At 47.2% G+C, this 18,760-nt stretch overlaps 1 protein-coding gene across 1 annotated transcript in view; it reads right to left on the bottom strand.

Annotated features, from left to right (window-relative positions):
* Positions 1 to 18,760, bottom strand: part of MAT1A (methionine adenosyltransferase 1A) — a 131,240-nt gene that overhangs the window by 7,217 nt on the left and 105,263 nt on the right. The window contains exons 6-7 of the mRNA XM_044298147.1: positions 1,258 to 1,476; positions 332 to 514 (exon numbers count right to left, since the gene is read on the bottom strand). Of these exons, the coding sequence (XP_044154082.1) occupies positions 332 to 514; positions 1,258 to 1,476 (402 nt within the window). The remainder of the gene's footprint in view (positions 1 to 331; positions 515 to 1,257; positions 1,477 to 18,760) is intronic.

Genomic DNA, 18,760 nt, shown 5'->3' with positions numbered 1-18,760 from the left:
TTTTAATAATGTTTGGATAAGCTTTGGTAAATACATATAGGGTCATTTATCAAACTGGTGTAAAGTAGAACTGGCTTAATTGCCCATAGCAACCAATCAGATTCTATCTTTCATTTTCCAAAGGAGATGTCAAAAATGAAAGATGGAATCTGATTGGTTGCTATGGGCAACTAAGCCAGTTCTACTTTAAACAAGTTTGATAAATGACCCCAATTATACAGAGTGGATTTTCCCCCTGCAAAATTCAGACTGAAAATCTGCACAGCATCCATCCCATGTGAACATATCTTTAATGTTATTTTAGTAGAAAAAAAAAGAAAAGAAATCATACCTGAACCAAGACACGATGGCAGAGCTTGGCATGCACCAAAGATTTAGCAACCCAGCGAGCAGCATAGGCAGCGGAACGATCTACTTTTGTATAGTCTTTCCCTGAAAAAGCTCCTCCACCGTGGGCGCCCCATCCTCCATATGTATCTACAATAATTTTACGACCTGTGACACCAGCATCACCCTGTAAAATATTGAACACCCTTCCATTACATAGAACAGATAAGGAATAAAAAAAAAGGACAAATGAGAGAACAAAAAGGAAGTGACAATCTAAGAAACTTACCTGTCTGGGCTCCAGCGGCGTGATCCTGGCCGTGCTGGGAGAGATGCGCTGCTGAGCCACGCCCCCTGGTGACGTAACAGCATCCTTAGCAACAGGATGCAATGCGTTGCTTCTCCCTGCAGCGGGCATGTGCTGGGGAAGATTAGCAATGGGCTGATTGCTCAGCTGTTCTATTACTGTGTACTAGTGTTTCTGACTAATGGAGCTCAGAGTCATGGACCTATCAGGTTCTGATACTGGGACCCAGCGCTCTATTTAAATCCCTTCCTGGCCATATACCAGTTCCAGTGATACTCTTTGAATCACTAGCTGTGCTCTTGGTTCCTTGTTCCTGTGCTTATTGGATTGCTCATTCCTCTGAGCCTGGCTTGTCTTCTCACCACTTTCTGTTTCTTTTTTGGTACTGCATAGCTTGTCTGGTTCTGACCCATTTATGTACGACTTTTGTTTGTCCATCTCTGGACTTAAACAGCATAAGGATCCTCAACCAGTTATGGTCTAGCTAGCTATGGCTTGTACTGCAAGTAGGTAGGGAAAGCGGGCTGAGTTCTAGCCTTAGGGTTCACTGTCCTTGTCGTAACAGACAGAAATCAATTTATATGTTGTTGTAGGCATATTCAGAATAAAGATAATACAGTTACCTGAGGACCACCAATGACAAAGCGGCCACTTGGCTGTAAATGGTATATTGTCTTCTCATCCAGGTACTTGGCAGGAACAACAGTCTTTATAACTTTTTCCTTTAAGGCATCCTGCATGTCACTCAAAGAGATGGTCTCATCATGCTGCACTGATATCACAATAGTATGTACCCGGACCGGAATAACAGCACCATTCTTCTGAATGTACTTCACTGTAACCTGAAGAACAAGAAATTAGTCATTATCTATCAATCTGTCTATCATCTATCTTATATATCGTTATCTCATATCTATCTATCTATCTATCTATCTATCTATCTAGGGAAAAAGAAAAAGTGAGCAGTACCAACAAAAGCAGTGATGGGTGAAAAAATGTTCAAAAGACTGGTTCAGGGTCTTCAATGAGAGATAATAAATAACTGAGGGCAACTTCCTAAAACTTAACCTTTAATTTACATACAATTAAAATACAAAATTATAACTATAGTACAAAAAGCTGTCAAATACAATGGACGGTTAGCAAAAAATGAGGACAATAAAATACATCTGGGACAGATAATCAAGATATAATATGTCTGTCCTGTTTATGCCCTTACAAATACTGCTCAGCCCAGAGATGCACCTTAAAGGTAGGTGCACTCTGTCCACGTACCTGTCCTTATACAGCCCTATCACCTTTTGACACAACATACAATGTCTCAATCTGGTTTGTCCTAACCAGAGTATTAACAACCAGCATATAATAAAAGTGGTGTCACTCTCCCCTATTTGTACCCTGCAGCACCATACACGTACTTGTGCAGTATATCACATGCGCCAAAACTTATTTATTAAATGGGACCATGAAAAGTCACAAAATAGTCCCTATATGGTGTCCCCTGTATGTGTAGTACCACCGGGCTTTATTTATATAATGGTCCTGGGGTGGTATCCCCTGATATCCCCCATTATAGTGCAGTAGGGGGTGGGGGCACTATGGGGAATTCTGGGAACCCAGTATACTGGGAACCCGAAATACTGGGAACCTTGTGCCTTTGGATGCGTGGTTTGCGCTTCCAGTTTGATCTATCTGGCGCACTGAGCCTCCTGCTGATATTGGGCCTGTGCGTTCCACGATCGCTGTGCATGGAATGCGCAGCCATCTTGGATCGTATTATGGGACTGTTCGCTCCACGATGGATGTAAATGGAGCACACTACCAGCTTGGTCCCGTCCCTGGCTTTCCAGAGAGGTCTGGAAAGCATGAGGGTGGGGAGATTGTATCTCCAAATGAAATGAGTCCTGAGATGCATGGCGTCCGAGGACTATTGGTGGAGACATTTGGGGAGGATATTTTATGCTGCCACCCAATAATGGTGGTTAGCTCTGGTAATGGGACTGTGAAGGGCAGAGTTGAGGATTAAGCTGACCAATAGAGTCGGAGCCCGCCCAGTACTTTATCATTGAAATGAGAGCCCATTTTCTCTCAAATGAAAAAGGTGACCGCTTTATTCACCCATAGGAATGTTTTAGCCCAAACTCAATGACACATTTCTCCAGCGTTACAAGTGCAAATGGTAGGTATTTATACATAAAGGAAGTGACATTGCTCATTATAGAGGTAAGGCCTCATGCCGACGACCGTTTTTTTTTTAAGGTCCGCAAAAACGGGGTCCGTAGGTCCGTGACCGTTTTTTTTGGAGGATCCACGGACATGAAAAATGAAAAATAAATCTAAGTCAAGTTTGCCATTGAAATGATAGGAAAAAACGGACACGGATCACGGACACGGACGCGGATGACAATCTTGTGTGCATCCGTGATTTTTCACGGACCCATTGACTTGAATGGGTCCGTGAACCGTTGGCCGTGAAAAAAATAAGACAGGTCCTATTTTTTTCACGGCCAGGAAACACGGATCACGGATGCGGCTGCCAAATGGTGCATTTTCCGATTTTTCCATGGACCCATTGAAAGTCAATGTGTCCGCGAAAACAAACGGAAAGCGGCACAACGGCCACGGATGCACACAACGGTCGTGTGCATGAGGCCTAAGTCATTGTCATGCTCTTACCTCCTTGCTGTTCTCCTTCGTTTGACATGTGCTGGCGGCCATCTTGGTTTCTGGGTTTCTTGTAGCCTCCCACCCTGCGGCTCCTCCTTCCCACTGGGAGGAGCTGCATGCCTAGCTCATATATATAGGAGGTCTGTGGCTTCAGTTCCTTGCTTGGTCCCCCTGTGCTCACATGCTTCTAAGACTGCTGCTGCTTCTGGTTCCTGATCCTGGCTTCGTCTGACTACCCTGCTGATTCCTGATCCTGGCTTCATCTGACTACCCTTCTGGTTCCTGATCTCTGGTTTCGCAAGACCCTGCTTCGGTTTAGCCATCCGTTTGGACTTTTGCCTTACAGCTTTATTTTCAATAAAGCCTTCTTATTTCCACTCATCACTTGTTGTACGTCTGGTTCATGGTTCCATGACATTAGGACCAAGCCATGAATTCTGTCGGTACAGGGCCATCCTCGCTACCTACGCTGGTTGCCAGACTTGATCAGCAGGATCACCTGTTGGGTCGGTTCGCTGTGGCGTTGCAAACCCTGCTTGAACGCACGGCTCATTTAGCTTCCGTTGCCGATGGGTCGGTTGTCGCTCCTGGGCCCGCTCCTACTGCCGCTCCGGTTGTTGCGCCAGAGTCTACCCCGACACCTGTTGCTGCGCCTGCGGTGTTTCGGGGTATGACCGGTTCTGCCCCCCTTCCACAGCACTTTGGGGGAGAGCCAACTCAGTGCCGAGGTTTCCTTAACCAGGTGGGCATTTACTTCAAGTTGCTGCCACATGCCTTTCCTACTGAGAGATCAAAGGTGGGCTTCTTGATCTCGCTGCTCTCGGACAAGGCCTTGGCCTGGGCCAGCCCTTTATGGGAGAACAACAATCCGGTGGTTGCCGAGTTTTCCGGTTTTGTTGCTTCTCTTCGGAAGGTATTCGATGTGCCGGCTCGTGCTGCCTCTGCTGCGAAGCTCCTTATGTCCATCAGACAGGGTTCACGATCCGTAGCTGAATACGCCATTGAGTTTCGTACCCTGGCAGCAGAGGTGGGCTGGAATAATGAGGCTCTGGTCGCTGCTTTCTCTCATGGTCTCTCGGATGCCTTGAAGGATGAGGTTGCAGCTAAGGACCTACCAGTGGAGCTCGAGTCTCTTATTTCTTTCCTGATTTTGATTGACACCAGACTCAGGGAGAGACCTTCCTTTAAGGAGAGCCTGCGGAGGCCTTCTAACAGATTGGCGCCTACGTTTGCTGTCCCACCCGTGCCTCCCTCTCCTCCCACGCCTCCTGGGGATGACTTGTCTGGGGGTGAACCCATGCAGCTGGGGTTTGCTCGCCTGTCCGAGGGGGAGAGGGTACTCCGGAGACGCGAGGGCCGATGCATGTACTGTGGTCTTGGTGGGCATTTTCGGTTGGCATGCCCGAACCGTCCGGGAAACGCTCGCACCTGAGATCCTGTCGGGGGCAGATCTTGGGTGGAGTCTCCTCGTCCCCGGTTTCCCGTGTTGACAAACCACTGATTACTGTTGTCCTCTCCTGGGTCGGGGGCTCGGTGACGACCCAGGCGTTGGTGGACTCTGGTGCTGGTGGTTTGTTCATTGATAGTGTGTTCGCTGCCGCCAATTCCATTCCTCTGCAGCCTCGAGGTTCCCCACTGGCTCTTGAGGCGATAGACGGCAGACCCCTTCTGCCGCCACACGTGACTCATGAGACCCTTCCAGTGGGGATGGCCATTGGTGCCGTTCACAGAGAGTCGGTCTGTCTCCAGGTTATTTCGTCTCCACACTACTCGGTGGTCTTGGGGTACCCCTGGCTCCAGAAGCATAATCCGACTTTCGATTGGAAATCGGCCGAGATCCTCTCGTGGTCACCGCAGTGTGGGGCTAGTTGCATCCATGGGCCTGTCAAGTTGCTGAGTACTTTCTCAGACTCTCTGTTGCCTCCTGAATACGAGGAGTACCGGGATGTATTCGATAAGGTGCGTGCGGTTGCCCTACCTCCGCACCGCCCACACGATTGTGCCATAGAGTTACAATCTGGTGCCGTTCCTCCTTGTGGCAAAGTCTATCCACTGTCGGTAGCGGAGAATGAGGCCATGGAGGAGTACGTGAGGGAGGCGCTTTCACGCGGACACATTCGCAAATCCTCGTCCCCGGCAGGGGCGGTGAGTTGAGGCCTTGCATCGATTACAGGGGTCTCAATCGCATCACGATCAAGAACGCTTACCCGATACCCTTGATTTCCGAGCTATTCGATCGCCTCAAAGGGGCTACGGTCTTTACCAAACTCGACCTGAGGGCGGCATATAACCTGGTAAGGATCAAGGCGGGCGATGAGTGGAAGACCGCGTTTAACACCAGGACCGGTCATTATGAATCCTTGGTTATGCCCTTTGGGTTGTGCAATGCGCCCGCAGTCTTCCAGGAATTCATCAACGATGTTTTCCGTCACCTGTTGCAGCAGTGTGTGGTGGTCTATTTGGATGACATCTTGGTATATTCTGAATCCATGGAGGCCCACATTCTGGATGTCAGACGAGTGTTGCAACGGTTACGAGAGAACAAGCTGTTCGGTAAGCTTGAGAAATGCGAATTTCACCGATCCCAGGTAACCTTCTTAGGTTACATCATTTCCGCTGAGGGGTTCTCCATGGATCCTGAGAAGGTTTCGGCTGTCTTACAGTGGCCCCAGCCCAGTGGTCTTCGTGCCCTGCAGCGCTTTTTGGGCTTCGCCAATTATTATCGGAAGTTCAAAAGGGACTTTTCCATGCTAGCCAAGCCTCTCACGGATCTGACCAGGAAGGGCAGTAATCCCCAGGTCTGGCCGCCCGAGGCCATCCGAGCTTTTGAGGCTCTAAAGTCCGCCTTTGTGTCGGCTCCGATTCTGTCGCATCCCAACCCTGGGTTGCCGTTTGTCCTCGAGGTGGACGCGTCTGAGACGGGAGTAGGCGCCCTCCTGTCTCCTTGTGGGTTTTACTCCCGGAAACTGTCTTCCGCGGAGTGCAACTATCAGATTGGTGACAGGGAGTTATTGGCCATCGTGCAGGCCCTTAAAGAATGGAGGCACTTGCTCGAGGGCTCGGTGGTTCCGGTTCTCATCCTGACGGACCACAAGAATCTGACCTACCTCTCTGAGGCCAAGAGATTGACACCACGTCAGGCCAGATGGGCTCTGTTCTTGTCACGTTTTAATTACGTGGTCTCCTACCTACCCGGTTCCAAGAACATCAGAGCGGATGCCTTATCACGGCAGTACTCCGAGCTGTCCGGGGAGGAGTCGATTCCGACTACGGTCATACCTCCGAATCAGATCCTGGCCGCCATTCGCACCAGCCTGACCTCTCCCCTGGGTGAGCAGATTTTGGCGGCTCAATCTGGTGCTCCCTCTGGGAGACCCAACGGCAGGTGTTTTGTGCCTGAGGAGTTGCGCACTCGGTTGTTGCGAACCTACCATAACTCCAAGGCCGCGGGGCATCCTGGAAAGAATCAGCTGTCCTGGGCTGTTTCACGTCTGTTCTGGTGGCCTTCTCTACGTTCCGACATCGCCGCATATGTAGCGGCATGCTCCGTTTGTGCCCAGAGTAAGTCCCCTCGGCACCTTCCGTTGGGCCTTTTGCAACCCATAGCCACCGGGGAGCGTCCATGGTCACACCTGGGGATGGATTTCATTGTGGACCTCCCTGCATCCCGAGGCCATACGGTCATTCTCATGATAGTGGATCGGTTTTCCAAAATGTGCCACTGTGTTCCTCTCAAGAAGTTACCCTCTGCACAAGAGTTGGCCTCGATTTTTGCCAGGGAGGTCTTCCGGTTGCACGGTTTGCCCAAGGAGATTGTGTCGGATCGGGGGAGTCAGTTTGTGTCCAGGTTCTGGCGCGCCTTTTGCTCCCAGTTGGGGATTCATCTCTTTCTCCTCGGCCTACCACCCTCAGTCCAATGGGGCCGCAGAACGATCCAATCAGGCCTTGGAGCAATTCCTTCGTTGCTATGTCTCCGATCACCAAGACAATTGGGTTGACCTCCTGCCTTGGGCTGAGTTTGCCAGGAACACGGCGGTGAACTCTTCCTCTGGGACGTCTCCCTTCATGGCCAATTATGGGTTTCAACCTGCCGTGTTACCGGAGGTATTCTCTCCCCAGGATATTCCGGCTGTGGAGGATCACCTTTCCGTCCTACGTGCTTCTTGGGTACAGATCCAGAGGTCCCTTGAGGTCTCTGCGCAGCGCCAGAGACTCCAGGCTGATCGCAGACGAGCGCCCGCTCCTTCCTACCAGGTCGGAGACCGCGTATGGTTGTCCACCCGCAACCTCAACCTTCGAGTGCCCACTCCCAAGCTGGCGCCTCGCTTTGTTGGTCCCTTCCGAGTGCTTCGCAGGGTAAACCCGGTAGCCTATGCCCTTGCACTTCCTCCTGGCATGCGGATCTCCAACGTGTTTCATGTCTCCCTGTTGAAGCCACTGGTGTGTAATCGTTTCACTTCCTCGGCCTCGTCCGGTCCAAGTGGGCAATCGTGAGGAGTATGAGGTGAGCAATATCCTGGACTCACGCCTGGTCCGCGGCCGGGTGCAGTTTTTGGTCCATTGGCGTGGTTATGGTCCAGAGGAGCGTTCCTGGGTTCCCTCCGCAGATGTCCATGCTCCTGCCTTGCTCCGAGCCTTCCACGCACGCTTCCCTCAGAAACCGTTCCTTACTCCGCGGAGGAGGGGCCCTTGAGGGGGAGGTACTGTCATGGTCTTACCTCCTTGCTGTTCTCCTTCGTTTGACATGTGCTGGCGGCCATCTTGGTTTCTGGGTTTCTTGTAGCCTCCCACCCTGCGGCTCCTCCTTCCCACTGGGAGGAGCTGCATGCCTAGCTCATATATATAGGAGGTCTGTGGCTTCAGTTCCTTGCTTGGTCCCCCTGTGCTCACATGCTTCTAAGACTGCTGCTGCTTCTGGTTCCTGATCCTGGCTTCGTCTGACTACCCTGCTGATTCCTGATCCTGGCTTCATCTGACTACCCTTCTGGTTCCTGATCTCTGGTTTCGCAAGACCCTGCTTCGGTTTAGCCATCCGTTTGGACTTTTGCCTTACAGCTTTATTTTCAATAAAGCCTTCTTATTTCCACTCATCACTTGTTGTACGTCTGGTTCATGGTTCCATGACAGTCATACAATAAGTCATCCATTAATAATATTCATTGCTTTATATTGCAGTGATACAAAGTATGGTATTCACCCATATAAATATAAAAAAAAGTGCTAAAAGTGCATGCATACACATGCACACAGATCTGCTAACATTAGCTATAACTGAGTATATTGGATCCGCAGCCATTCTGTTCTGAAACACAGTACAATGTAGCATAATGCCACAAAAATTTTACTGAAATTTGCATTTCTAAATTGCACCAATTGATGTAAACAAGCAGGCTATGCCTACCAAAAAAATACATAAACAGTAAAGTGACTATCTATAGCCTATCTAGCTTAAACTATGGCATATATGTATTCATATGTGAAGATTCATATGATTGCTGACATAATATCATAAGGTCTCCATGACAACACAGTACCTCCAGTTTTGGACATTTTAGTTTTAGGAAATTATTCTTGAGGCCCAACTCATATACTATCAATACATTTTAATAGGTTTTGGATCCAAGAAATAGACCCTAATGACAAGTGATTTTTTTTTGGGGGGGCCCACTATGGCATCAGAGTCTGGGACCACCAGAGAATCCTCTGGTACTCTGGTGGGCCAGTCCAACCCTGAGTACCTCATAGAAATCCAAAGTGCAAAAGTCAGATTGTTTGGTTTAAACTAAATATTATGTCTTGTAGTTGTATGACGTTGTAGTAAATCAGCAATAAACCATGAAGCCATACCTGGGTTCACATGTAAATACTTAACCATACATAGGGCTATCAGTAATTGGCCCTGAAGGCATGGCAGATGGATTAATTTCCTTTGTAATAAACTTGAACTCATAATGTAATGTACTCAAAAAAACACAAAAAAAAAAATGAGGGAAAAAAGCCAAATTGGACATAATTTCACACAAAACTCCAAAAATGGGTCAGACAAAATTGATGGCACCTTTTCACAATTGTGGGTAAACAACTTTGCTTCAAGCATGTGATGCTCATTCAAACTCACAAGTAACAGGTGTGGGCAATATAAAAATCACACCTGAAAACATATAAAAAGGGGAGAAGTTGACTCAATCTGTGTCTGTGTGTTCCGCACTAAGCACACAAACTTGTTCCAGCTCACCTCTTTGGTCGATACCAAGAGCCTAGGGGTGTGACCCCGCTGCAATAAGCAAAATGCGAAAGGACGGCTCCGGATTCATATGAAGATCCTCTAAAACTTCTCCTTTATTTGTAAGTAATAATAACAGCAGACATATCCACCAGTACACAATGACTAAGGACGTAGTTCCGAAACGCGTCAACTGAACTTGTGTACTGGTGGATATGTCTGCTGTTATTATTACTTACAAATAAAGGAGAAGTTTTAGAGGATCTTCATATGAATCCGGAGGCGTCCTTTCGTGTTCCGCACTAAGCATGGAGCACAGAAAGAGGAGAACTGTCTGAGTACCTGAGAACCAAAATTGTGGAAAAATATCAACAATCTCAAGGTCACAAGTCCTTCTCCAGAGATCTTGATGTTCCTTTGCCCACAGTGTCAACATAATCAAGAAGTTCACAACCCATGGCACTATAGCTAAGCGCTGGAGAGTTCTGCAGTGGTCAGCGAGTCTGGATCTAAATCTTATTGAACAGTGGAGAGATCTTAAAATTGCTGTTGGGAGAAGGCACCTTTCAAATATGAGAGACGTGGAGCAGTTTGCAAAAGAAGAGTGGTCCAAAATTCCAGTTGAGAGGTGTAGGATGCTTGTTGATGATTATAGGAAGCAATTGATTTCAGTTATTTCTTCCAAAGGGTGTGCATCAGAAATATTAAGTACATTTGTCCAGCCTATTTTTGAGTTTTGTGTGAAATTATATATTTTTTAGCATTTTTTTCTCAGTTTTTTGTGTGGTTCCAATATATACAAAGAAAATAAACATTTGTATGACAAAACATGTGTAATTGCAATAATTTTCTGAAAGAAATACTTCATTTTCTGGAAAAATTTCAGTGGTGCCAATCCTTTCAGCCATGACTGCATAAAACTATGGGGCAGATTTATTTTACCTTCACTCCAGAATTCTGGCTTCAAAAAGTCACAAAATAAGGCTTTTGACACTTTATGAACTCGCTTGCGCAACATTTTTTTAGACTTTTTACAGTTTTACACCACTCACTTCAGTTTTAAAATATGAGTAGAAAAGTGGGCTTGGTTGGCTATGTTAATGAGTTTCACTCCAGATTTCTCATTGAGACTTTTTTAAAAGTCGGAGTCTCATTCCAGTGGGAGGGTGGAGTAGGAAAACCGGAGTAGCTTTTCTAGACAAAGTGTTAGGTTTATCAAACAATATGTGACATTTGATAAATGTATCATAAAGTACTCAAATGTGCAGACTCAATTAAAGCTGACTTCATATATTCCTTTCATTTTAAAATCCCCCCCCCCCCCCCCCCCATGGGTTCAGAGCAGCTGCTAAGTGTATGTTTGATATTCAAGGGCTGACATCTAGAGGAACAGGTGCTTCCAGTATTATTATTATTATTTATTATTAAAGCACCATTCATTCCATAGTGCTGTACAGATGAACAGGGCCAGCCTTTGGGGTGTGCGAGCTGTGCGGCCGCACAGGGCGCCATGGCAACAGGGGCGCCCGGCGGCCGACACAGCTCGCAGTCGGTCACTCTCTACTCTCTCTTACACAGGCTACAGCAGCCAGCCGGCCCGACCCGAGATTGTGTTAGCGGCAGGGGCGTCGCTAGGTTAAAACATTCGGGGCCTGGGCTCAATGTGTGACTGCGGCCGGACCGGCGGTGCGCCTCTGTAGACAGGGGGCAGGGAGCAGTCGCGGAAGACAGACAGTGTCAGTAAGTACCTACCTGGCTGTTCTTATTGTTTTTTTTTTTTTTTTAAACCAAATATCTTTAAGACTTTCATTAAATGGGGCCTGGGGGCAGGGTCTAATTAAGGGGGGCAGCCGGGCAGGGGACTGCTGGATAAGGGTGACAGACACTGCGGTATGATTAAGGGGGCAGGGGACTGGATCTGGATAAGGTGGGTGACAGTCACTGGGTATGATTAAGGGGGCAGGGGACTGGATAAGGGCTAAGGGTGACACTGGGTATGATTAAGGGGCAGGGGAGTGGCTTTGGTTGACACTGGGTATGATTAAGGGGGGTAGGGGACTTGGTAAAGGTGACAGGGTATGATTAAGGCTCTTAATTATACCCAGTGTCACCCTTACCCAGTTTCCTGCCCCCCTAATCATACCCTGTCACCTTTACCCAGTCCCCTGCCATTCTTAATCATACCCAGTGTCAACCGAAGCCAGTCCCCTGCCCCTTAATCATACCCAGTGTCTGTCACCCCCCTTATCCAGTCCCCTGCCCCCTCAATTAGACCCTTCACCCCTAATCATACCCAGTGTCACCCATATAGCCAGTCCCTTGCGGCTTAATCATACCCAGTGTCACCCTTAGGCCTTTGCCAGTCCCCTGCCCCCTTAATCATACCCAGTGACTGTCACCCACCTTATTTAGGTCCAGTCCCCTGCCCCCTTAATCATACCGCAGTGTCTGTCACCCTTATCCAGTAGTCCCCTGCCCAGTTGCCCCCCTTAATTAGACCCTGCGGCAGGGGACTGGCTATATGGGTGACACTGAGTATGATTAGGGGGTGAAGGGTCTAATTGAGGGGGCAGGGGACTGGATAAGGTGGGTGACAGACACTGGGTATGATTAAGGGGGGCAGGGGACTGGGCAAAGGTGACAGGATATGATTAAGGGGGCAGGAGACTGGCTATAGGTGACACTGGGTATGATTAAGAAAGGCAGGGGACTGAGTAAGGGTGACAGGGTATGATTAAGGGGGCAGGGGACTGGCTCTGGTTGACACTGGGTACGATTAAGGGGGGCAGGGGACTAGGTATGGGTGACAGGGTATGATTAAGGGGAGCAGGGGTCTGATTAAGGGGTGCAAATGGTTGATGAAGGGGTGCAGCCTGGGGATTGATGAAGGGGACAAGGTCTGATAAATAGAGGCAGTATCTGTTGAAGGGGGGCCAGTGTCTGATGAAGGGGGCAGGGTTTTTATTGAAGGAGTGGCCAAGGGTTTTGGTGAAGGGGGTGAAGGCGGCATATGGTGTGCCTGAAATTGTCTAGAGGGGGCCAAACAAAGACTTGGATTGAAGAAATGAGGGAGAGACTGGGAGACTGTTTGTTACAAAGATTGATTTCCTCTTTGTGTATGTTTAGGTGAAACGGTGGGGGGGGGGGGGGCGCCACAAGATTATCTCGCACAGGGCGCCTGAACACCTAAGGCCGGCCCTGCATATGAAAAGGGGTATACATACATAATACAGACAATTGCACTAATCATAAACAAGACAAGTTACAAACTGGTACAGAAGGAGAGAGGGCCCTGCCCGTGAGGGCTTACAATCTACATGGTATGGGAGAAGGACACAGTAGGTGAGGATAAAGTTGGTCATGGCGGTATAGAGGCAGCAGGGTTACTGGTTGTAGGCTTGTCAAAAGAGGTGGATTTTCAGGTTTCTTTTGAAGGATTCCACTGAAGGTGAGAGTCTGATATGTTGGGGTAGCGAGTTCCAGAGTGTGGGAGATGCACGGGATAAATCTTGTAGACGATTGTGGGAAGAGTTGATAAGAGGAGAGGAGAGAAGGAGGTCTTGTGAGGATCGGAGATTGTGTGTAGGGATGTTTCGGGAAAGTAGCTCAGAGATGTAAGGAGGGGACAGATTGTGGACAGCTTTGTATGTAGTTGTTAGTATTTTGAACTGAGTTCACTGGGCAATGGGAAGCCAGTGAAGGGATTGGCAGAGGGGAGAGGCAGTGGAGTAACAGGGTGAGAGGTGGATTAGTCAGGCAGCAGAGTTGAGGATAGATTGGAAGGGTGCCAGAGTGGTAGATGGAAGGCCAGAGAGGAGGATGTTGCAGTAGTCTAGGCGGGAGATGATGAGGGCATGTACAAGCATCTTTGCAGACTCAAAGTTGAGGAAAGCGCTGATGCGGGAGATGTTTTTGAGTTGGAGGCGGCAGGTGGTGAAAAGGGCTTGGATGTGTGGTTGGAAGGAGAGGGCAAAATCCAAGGACACTCCAAGGCAGTGGACTTGGGTGACCGGGGAGAGTGTGCAGCCATTGATCGTGATAGAAAGCAAGATGGGGGAAATATGATGAATTCTGTTTTAGCCTGATTGGAGTCGGGAAGGAATTTTTATTCCCCTTAAGTGAGGAAAATTGGCTTCTACCTCACAGGGGTTTTTTGCCTTCCTCTGGATCAACTTGCAGGATGACAGGTTGAACTGGATGGACAAATGTCTTTTTTCAGCCTTATGTACTATGTTACTATCCATATTAGGTTTTAGAAAGCAAGAGGAGAAGAAGGTGGATATGGAAGATAGGCATTGTGGGATTCTGGATAGTAAGGTGGTGATTTCTGGACCAGAGAGGTAGATTTGTGTGTCGTCAGCATAAAAGTGATGCTGAAATTCATGGGCTGTCCCAGGCCGAAAGTGTAGATAGAGAAGAGCAGGGGTCCTTGGACAGAGCCTTGCCGGACATAAACAGAGAGGTAATGAGACCAGGAGGTGGTGTGAGAGTGGGAGATGCTAAATGTCCGGTCTGTGAGGTATGATGTGATCCAGGAGAGGGCTAGGTCAGTGTGGCCAAGAGATGAGAGAGTTTGTAACAGAAGGGAGTGGTCGACAGTGTCAAAGGCAGAGGACAGGTCAATGAGAAGGAGGACAGAGTAATGTTTTTTGGTTTTAGCTGTTAGTAGGTCATTGATGACTTTGGTGAGGGCAGTCTCAATTGAGTGGTGGGGCCAGAAGCCAGATTGTAGCCGGTCCAAGAGGGTGCAGGAGGAGAGATGAGAGGACAATTCAGAATGGACATGTTGCTCAAGTAGCTTTGAGGCATATGGAAGAAGTGATATGGGGCAATAACTGGACAGAGAAGATGGGTCAAGTGAAGGCTTTTTGAGGATGGGTGTAATGGTAGCATGTTTAAAACCAGAGGGGAAGACACTAGAGGTTAGTGATAGGTTGAAGAGATGTGTAAGGGCTAGGATAAACACTGTGGTGAAGTTAGGAATGAGGTGGGATGGGATTGGGTCAAGTGCACAGGTGGTGAGATGTTATCTGGAAAGTAGAGTGGAGAGTTTTTCTTCTGTAATGGTGGAGAAGCAGGTTTTGGGAGAAGAGGACTGAGCAGTTGTGCAGAGGGTCTGTGGGGACTGTGCACTGAAGCTTTCTCTGATGTTGACTATCTTTTGTTTGAAGTATGTGGCAAAGTCCTCAGCTGAGAGGAGATGAGAGGGTGGGGGCGCTGGGGGACAGAGAAGGGAGGTAAAAGTGTTAAAAAGTTGTTTAGGGCTGTGGGACAGGGAAGATATGAGAGATGAGAAGTAGGCCTCTTTTGCATCAGTGAGTGAGGATTTGAAAATGAAGAGGGATTGCTTGTATGTGGTGAAATGATCCTTAGACTGGGATTTTTTCCATCAGCGCTCAGCAGCGCTGGAAGCTTGTCTGAGTTTTTTTGTCAGGTTGGTGTGCCAGGGTTGTCTGTTGATTTTTCGGGTTTTGTTTTGTGTGAGGGGGGCAACAATGTCCAAAGCTGTACTTATTGTGGTGTTATAAAGGGTGGTGGCAGTATCTGGGTCTTGGAGGGAACAAATGGTAAAGAGTGGAGCAAGAGAGTCAGAAAGCAAGTGAAAGTTGAGATGTTTAAGGTTCCTGCTGGGATGTGTTAGTATGTGGACTGGAGGAGCAGCAGAAGAGACGAGTGAAGAGAAGGTGAGTAGGTTGTGGTCGGATGGGGGAGAGGCGAATTAGAAAGGTTAGATAGGGAGCAGAGGCGGGAAAAATCAGATCCAGAGTCTGACCATCTCTGTGGGTGGAAGCGGAAGACCATTGTGAGAGGCCGAAGGAGGAAGAGAGTGATAGGAGTTTAGAGGCGCCTGAGTGGCAGGTGTCAATAGGGATGTTGAAGTCACCCATGATGATAGTGGGGATGTCGGCAGAAAGAAAATGTAGGAGGCAGGTGTTAAAGTGGTCAAGAAAGATGGTGGCTGGGCCTGGGGGGCGGTAAATGACAGCTACTTGGAGGTTGGAGGGAGAGTAGATGCGAACAGAGTGTACTTCAAATGAGGTGAGCGTAATGGAGGGTGGCAGTGGAGTTGGGCTGTAGGAGCAGGAGGCGGAACATGGTTAACTGATGTCACTTCTAAGTCTGTTTTTGCATTGAGCGATTGTGCCAAATTTATGAAATGACACCCAGTGTTCATGTATTTGACACAACTGCATTGCCTGGCATAGTTGTTTTTTGTGACATTTTAAAATTATAAATCTAGTCTAAAAGTGGTGGAAAACTATTCCTTGTACTAAACATAGCACACTATAAAAAGTGGTGTCAAGTGGCTTACCTAGGCAAATGTCACAAAATATCTTGTGTTGAATTTCATGTGACATTTTACACCAAAAAACAGATGACATGTGAGTCATATTTTGTATGATATGAAGATCTCTGAGAAAAGACGTGTCACCGCAAAATATATGTGTTTGGGGAACATCACAAAATGCTATGTAATCTGCAACACAAAATCCAATGTAATCTGCAGGCAACATGTTATATTGCAGGGGGAGCTGAGCAAATAGATTTATAGTTTGGGGGAAAAGATTAAGTAATACTTGTAATTTATACATTTAAGGCTAGTTTCACACCTGCGCGTTCTCTTTCCGCTATTGAGATCTGTCATAGGATCTCAATAGCGGGGGAAAACGCTTCAGTTTTGTCCCAATTCTTTGTAAATGGGGACTTAATTGAACTGAAGGGAACGGAGTGCACCAGATTGTATTCCATTCTGTTTCATTGCGTTCCCATGACGCACACAAAATAGAACTAAGCATCACTTTTGAGTGCGTCCTGGGATGCAGAGCAAGACGGATCTGTCATGACTCACAATGTAAGTCAATGGTGACAGATCCGTTTTCTCTGACACAAAAGAAAACGGATCTGTCACCTATTGACTTACAATGGTTTTAGAGACTGATGCGTCATGGCTATTTTATACATAGTACAACTGGATCAATTCATAACAGATGTAGGTGGTTGCATTATCATGATGGAAGCGGTTTTGCTGATCCATGACAGATCCAGCAAAAACGAAGATGTGAAAGTAGCCTAAATCTTTTTATATTGCTATTTCTGACTTAATTGTTCACAGGGGAGGCAATATCAGTGATTGATAGCATCCTCTATGTAAGGCCTCATGCACACAGCCATTGCTCGGCTGTTCCATACACTGGGGGCCGCAATTTGTGATTCCCAATGCACAGTAACATCTGTGTGGATTCCGCAGACAGATCTGTCGGCACTGCAAAAAAATTATTTTGCGGTGCAGAGGCACAGAGAGAAACCCCACGGAACCGCATGCAGAACTGATGCGGACCCATTCATTTCAATGGGGACACAAAAGATGCAGACAGCACACGGTACTTCCGTTCTGCATGTCCTATTCTTGTTTGTAATTGCAGACAAGAATAGGCATCTCTATCAAAGGGATAGCCGTGTGTGTTCTGCAAAAGGCCGCAATCTGTGTTTTGCAGATCTGCAATTTGCGGACTGCAAAACACATACTGATAGCTGTACATGGGGAGGTTTTATTAGTGATTGATAGCATTCTCTGTGTAAGTGTGTATTCATATATAGCTGTCAGTCACTGATGTCTGTACACGGTGGAGGTGTTATCAGTGATTGATAGCATTCTCATTCTCTTTACGCATTAAGTAAAGAATGGCAAGAAAAAGACAACTAACTTTTCATTGGAATTGAATGGCTTTTGTCAAGAGATAACCAACATAACACTGCGCCATGTGTTATGAGATTCAAGTTTAGCTTGGCTACATCTGTAGTTGTACACGGGAGGTGTTATCAGTGATTGATAGCATTCTCTGTGTAAGTGTGTATACATAGATGGCTGTCAGTCACTGATAGCTGTGCATGGGGGAGGTGTTATCAGTGATTGATAGCATTCTGTGTGTATGTTTGTATACATAGATGGCTGTCAGTCACTGATAGCTGTGCATGGGGGAGGTGTTATCAGTGATTGATAGCATTCTCTGTGTAAGTGTGTATACATAGATGGCTGTCAGTCACTGATAGCTGTGCATGGAGGAGGTGTTATCAGTGATTGATAGTATTCCCTGTGTAAGTGTGTACATAGATGGCTGTCAGTCACTGATAGCTGTGCATGGGGGAGGTGTTATCAGTGATTGATAGCATTCTGTGTGTATGTTTGTATACATAGCTATCAGTCACTGATAGCTGTGCACGGGGGAGGTGTTATCAGTGATTGATAGCATTCTCTGTGTAAGTGTGTATACATAGCTATCAGTCACTGATAGCTGTGCACGGGGGAGGTGTTATCAGTGATTGATAGCATTCTGTGTGTAAGTGTGTACATAGATAGCTGTCAGTCACTGATAGCTGTGCACGGGGGAGGTGTTATCATTGATTGATAGCATTCTGTGTGTAAGTGTGTATACATAGATGGCTGTCAGTCACTGATAGCTGTGCATGGGGGAGGTGTTATCAGTGATTGATAGTATTCTGTGTGTAAGTGTGTACATAGATAGCTGTCAGTCACTGATAGCTGTGCACGGGGGAGGTGTTATCATTGATTGATAGCATTCTCTGTGTACGTTTGTATACATAGATAGCTGTCAGTCACTGATAGCTGTGCACGGAGGAGGTGTTATCATTGATTGATAGTATTCCCTGTGTAAGTGTGTACATAGATAGCTGTCAGTCACTGATAGCTGTGCACGGAGGAGGTGTTATCATTGATTGATAGTATTCCCTGTGTAAGTGTGTATACATAGATAGCTGTGCACGGGGGAGGTGTTATCAGTGATTGATAGCATTCTGTGTGTACGTTTGTATACATAGATAGCTGTCAGTCACTGATAGCTGTGCACGGAGGAGGTGTTATCATTGATTGATAGTATTCCCTGTGTAAGTGTGTATACATAGATAGCTGTCAGTCACTGATAGCTGTGCACGGGGGAGGTGTTATCATTGATTGATAGTATTCCCTGTGTAAGTGTGTATACATAGATAGCTGTCAGTCACTGATAGCTGTACACGGGAGGTGTTATCAGTGATTGATAGCATTCTGTGTGTATGTTTGTATACATAGATGGCTGTCAGTCACTGATAGCTGTGCACGGGGGAGGTGTTATCATTGATTGATAGTATTCCCTGTGTAAGTGTGTATACATAGATAGCTGTCAGTCACTGATAGCTGTGCACGGAGGAGGTGTTATCATTGATTGATAGTATTCCCT

This window comes from Bufo gargarizans, chromosome 6 (assembly GCF_014858855.1).
Source record: "Bufo gargarizans isolate SCDJY-AF-19 chromosome 6, ASM1485885v1, whole genome shotgun sequence".
Taxonomy (NCBI): Eukaryota; Metazoa; Chordata; class Amphibia; order Anura; family Bufonidae; genus Bufo; species Bufo gargarizans.
This window is presented reverse-complemented; position numbering and strand designations above follow the sequence as displayed.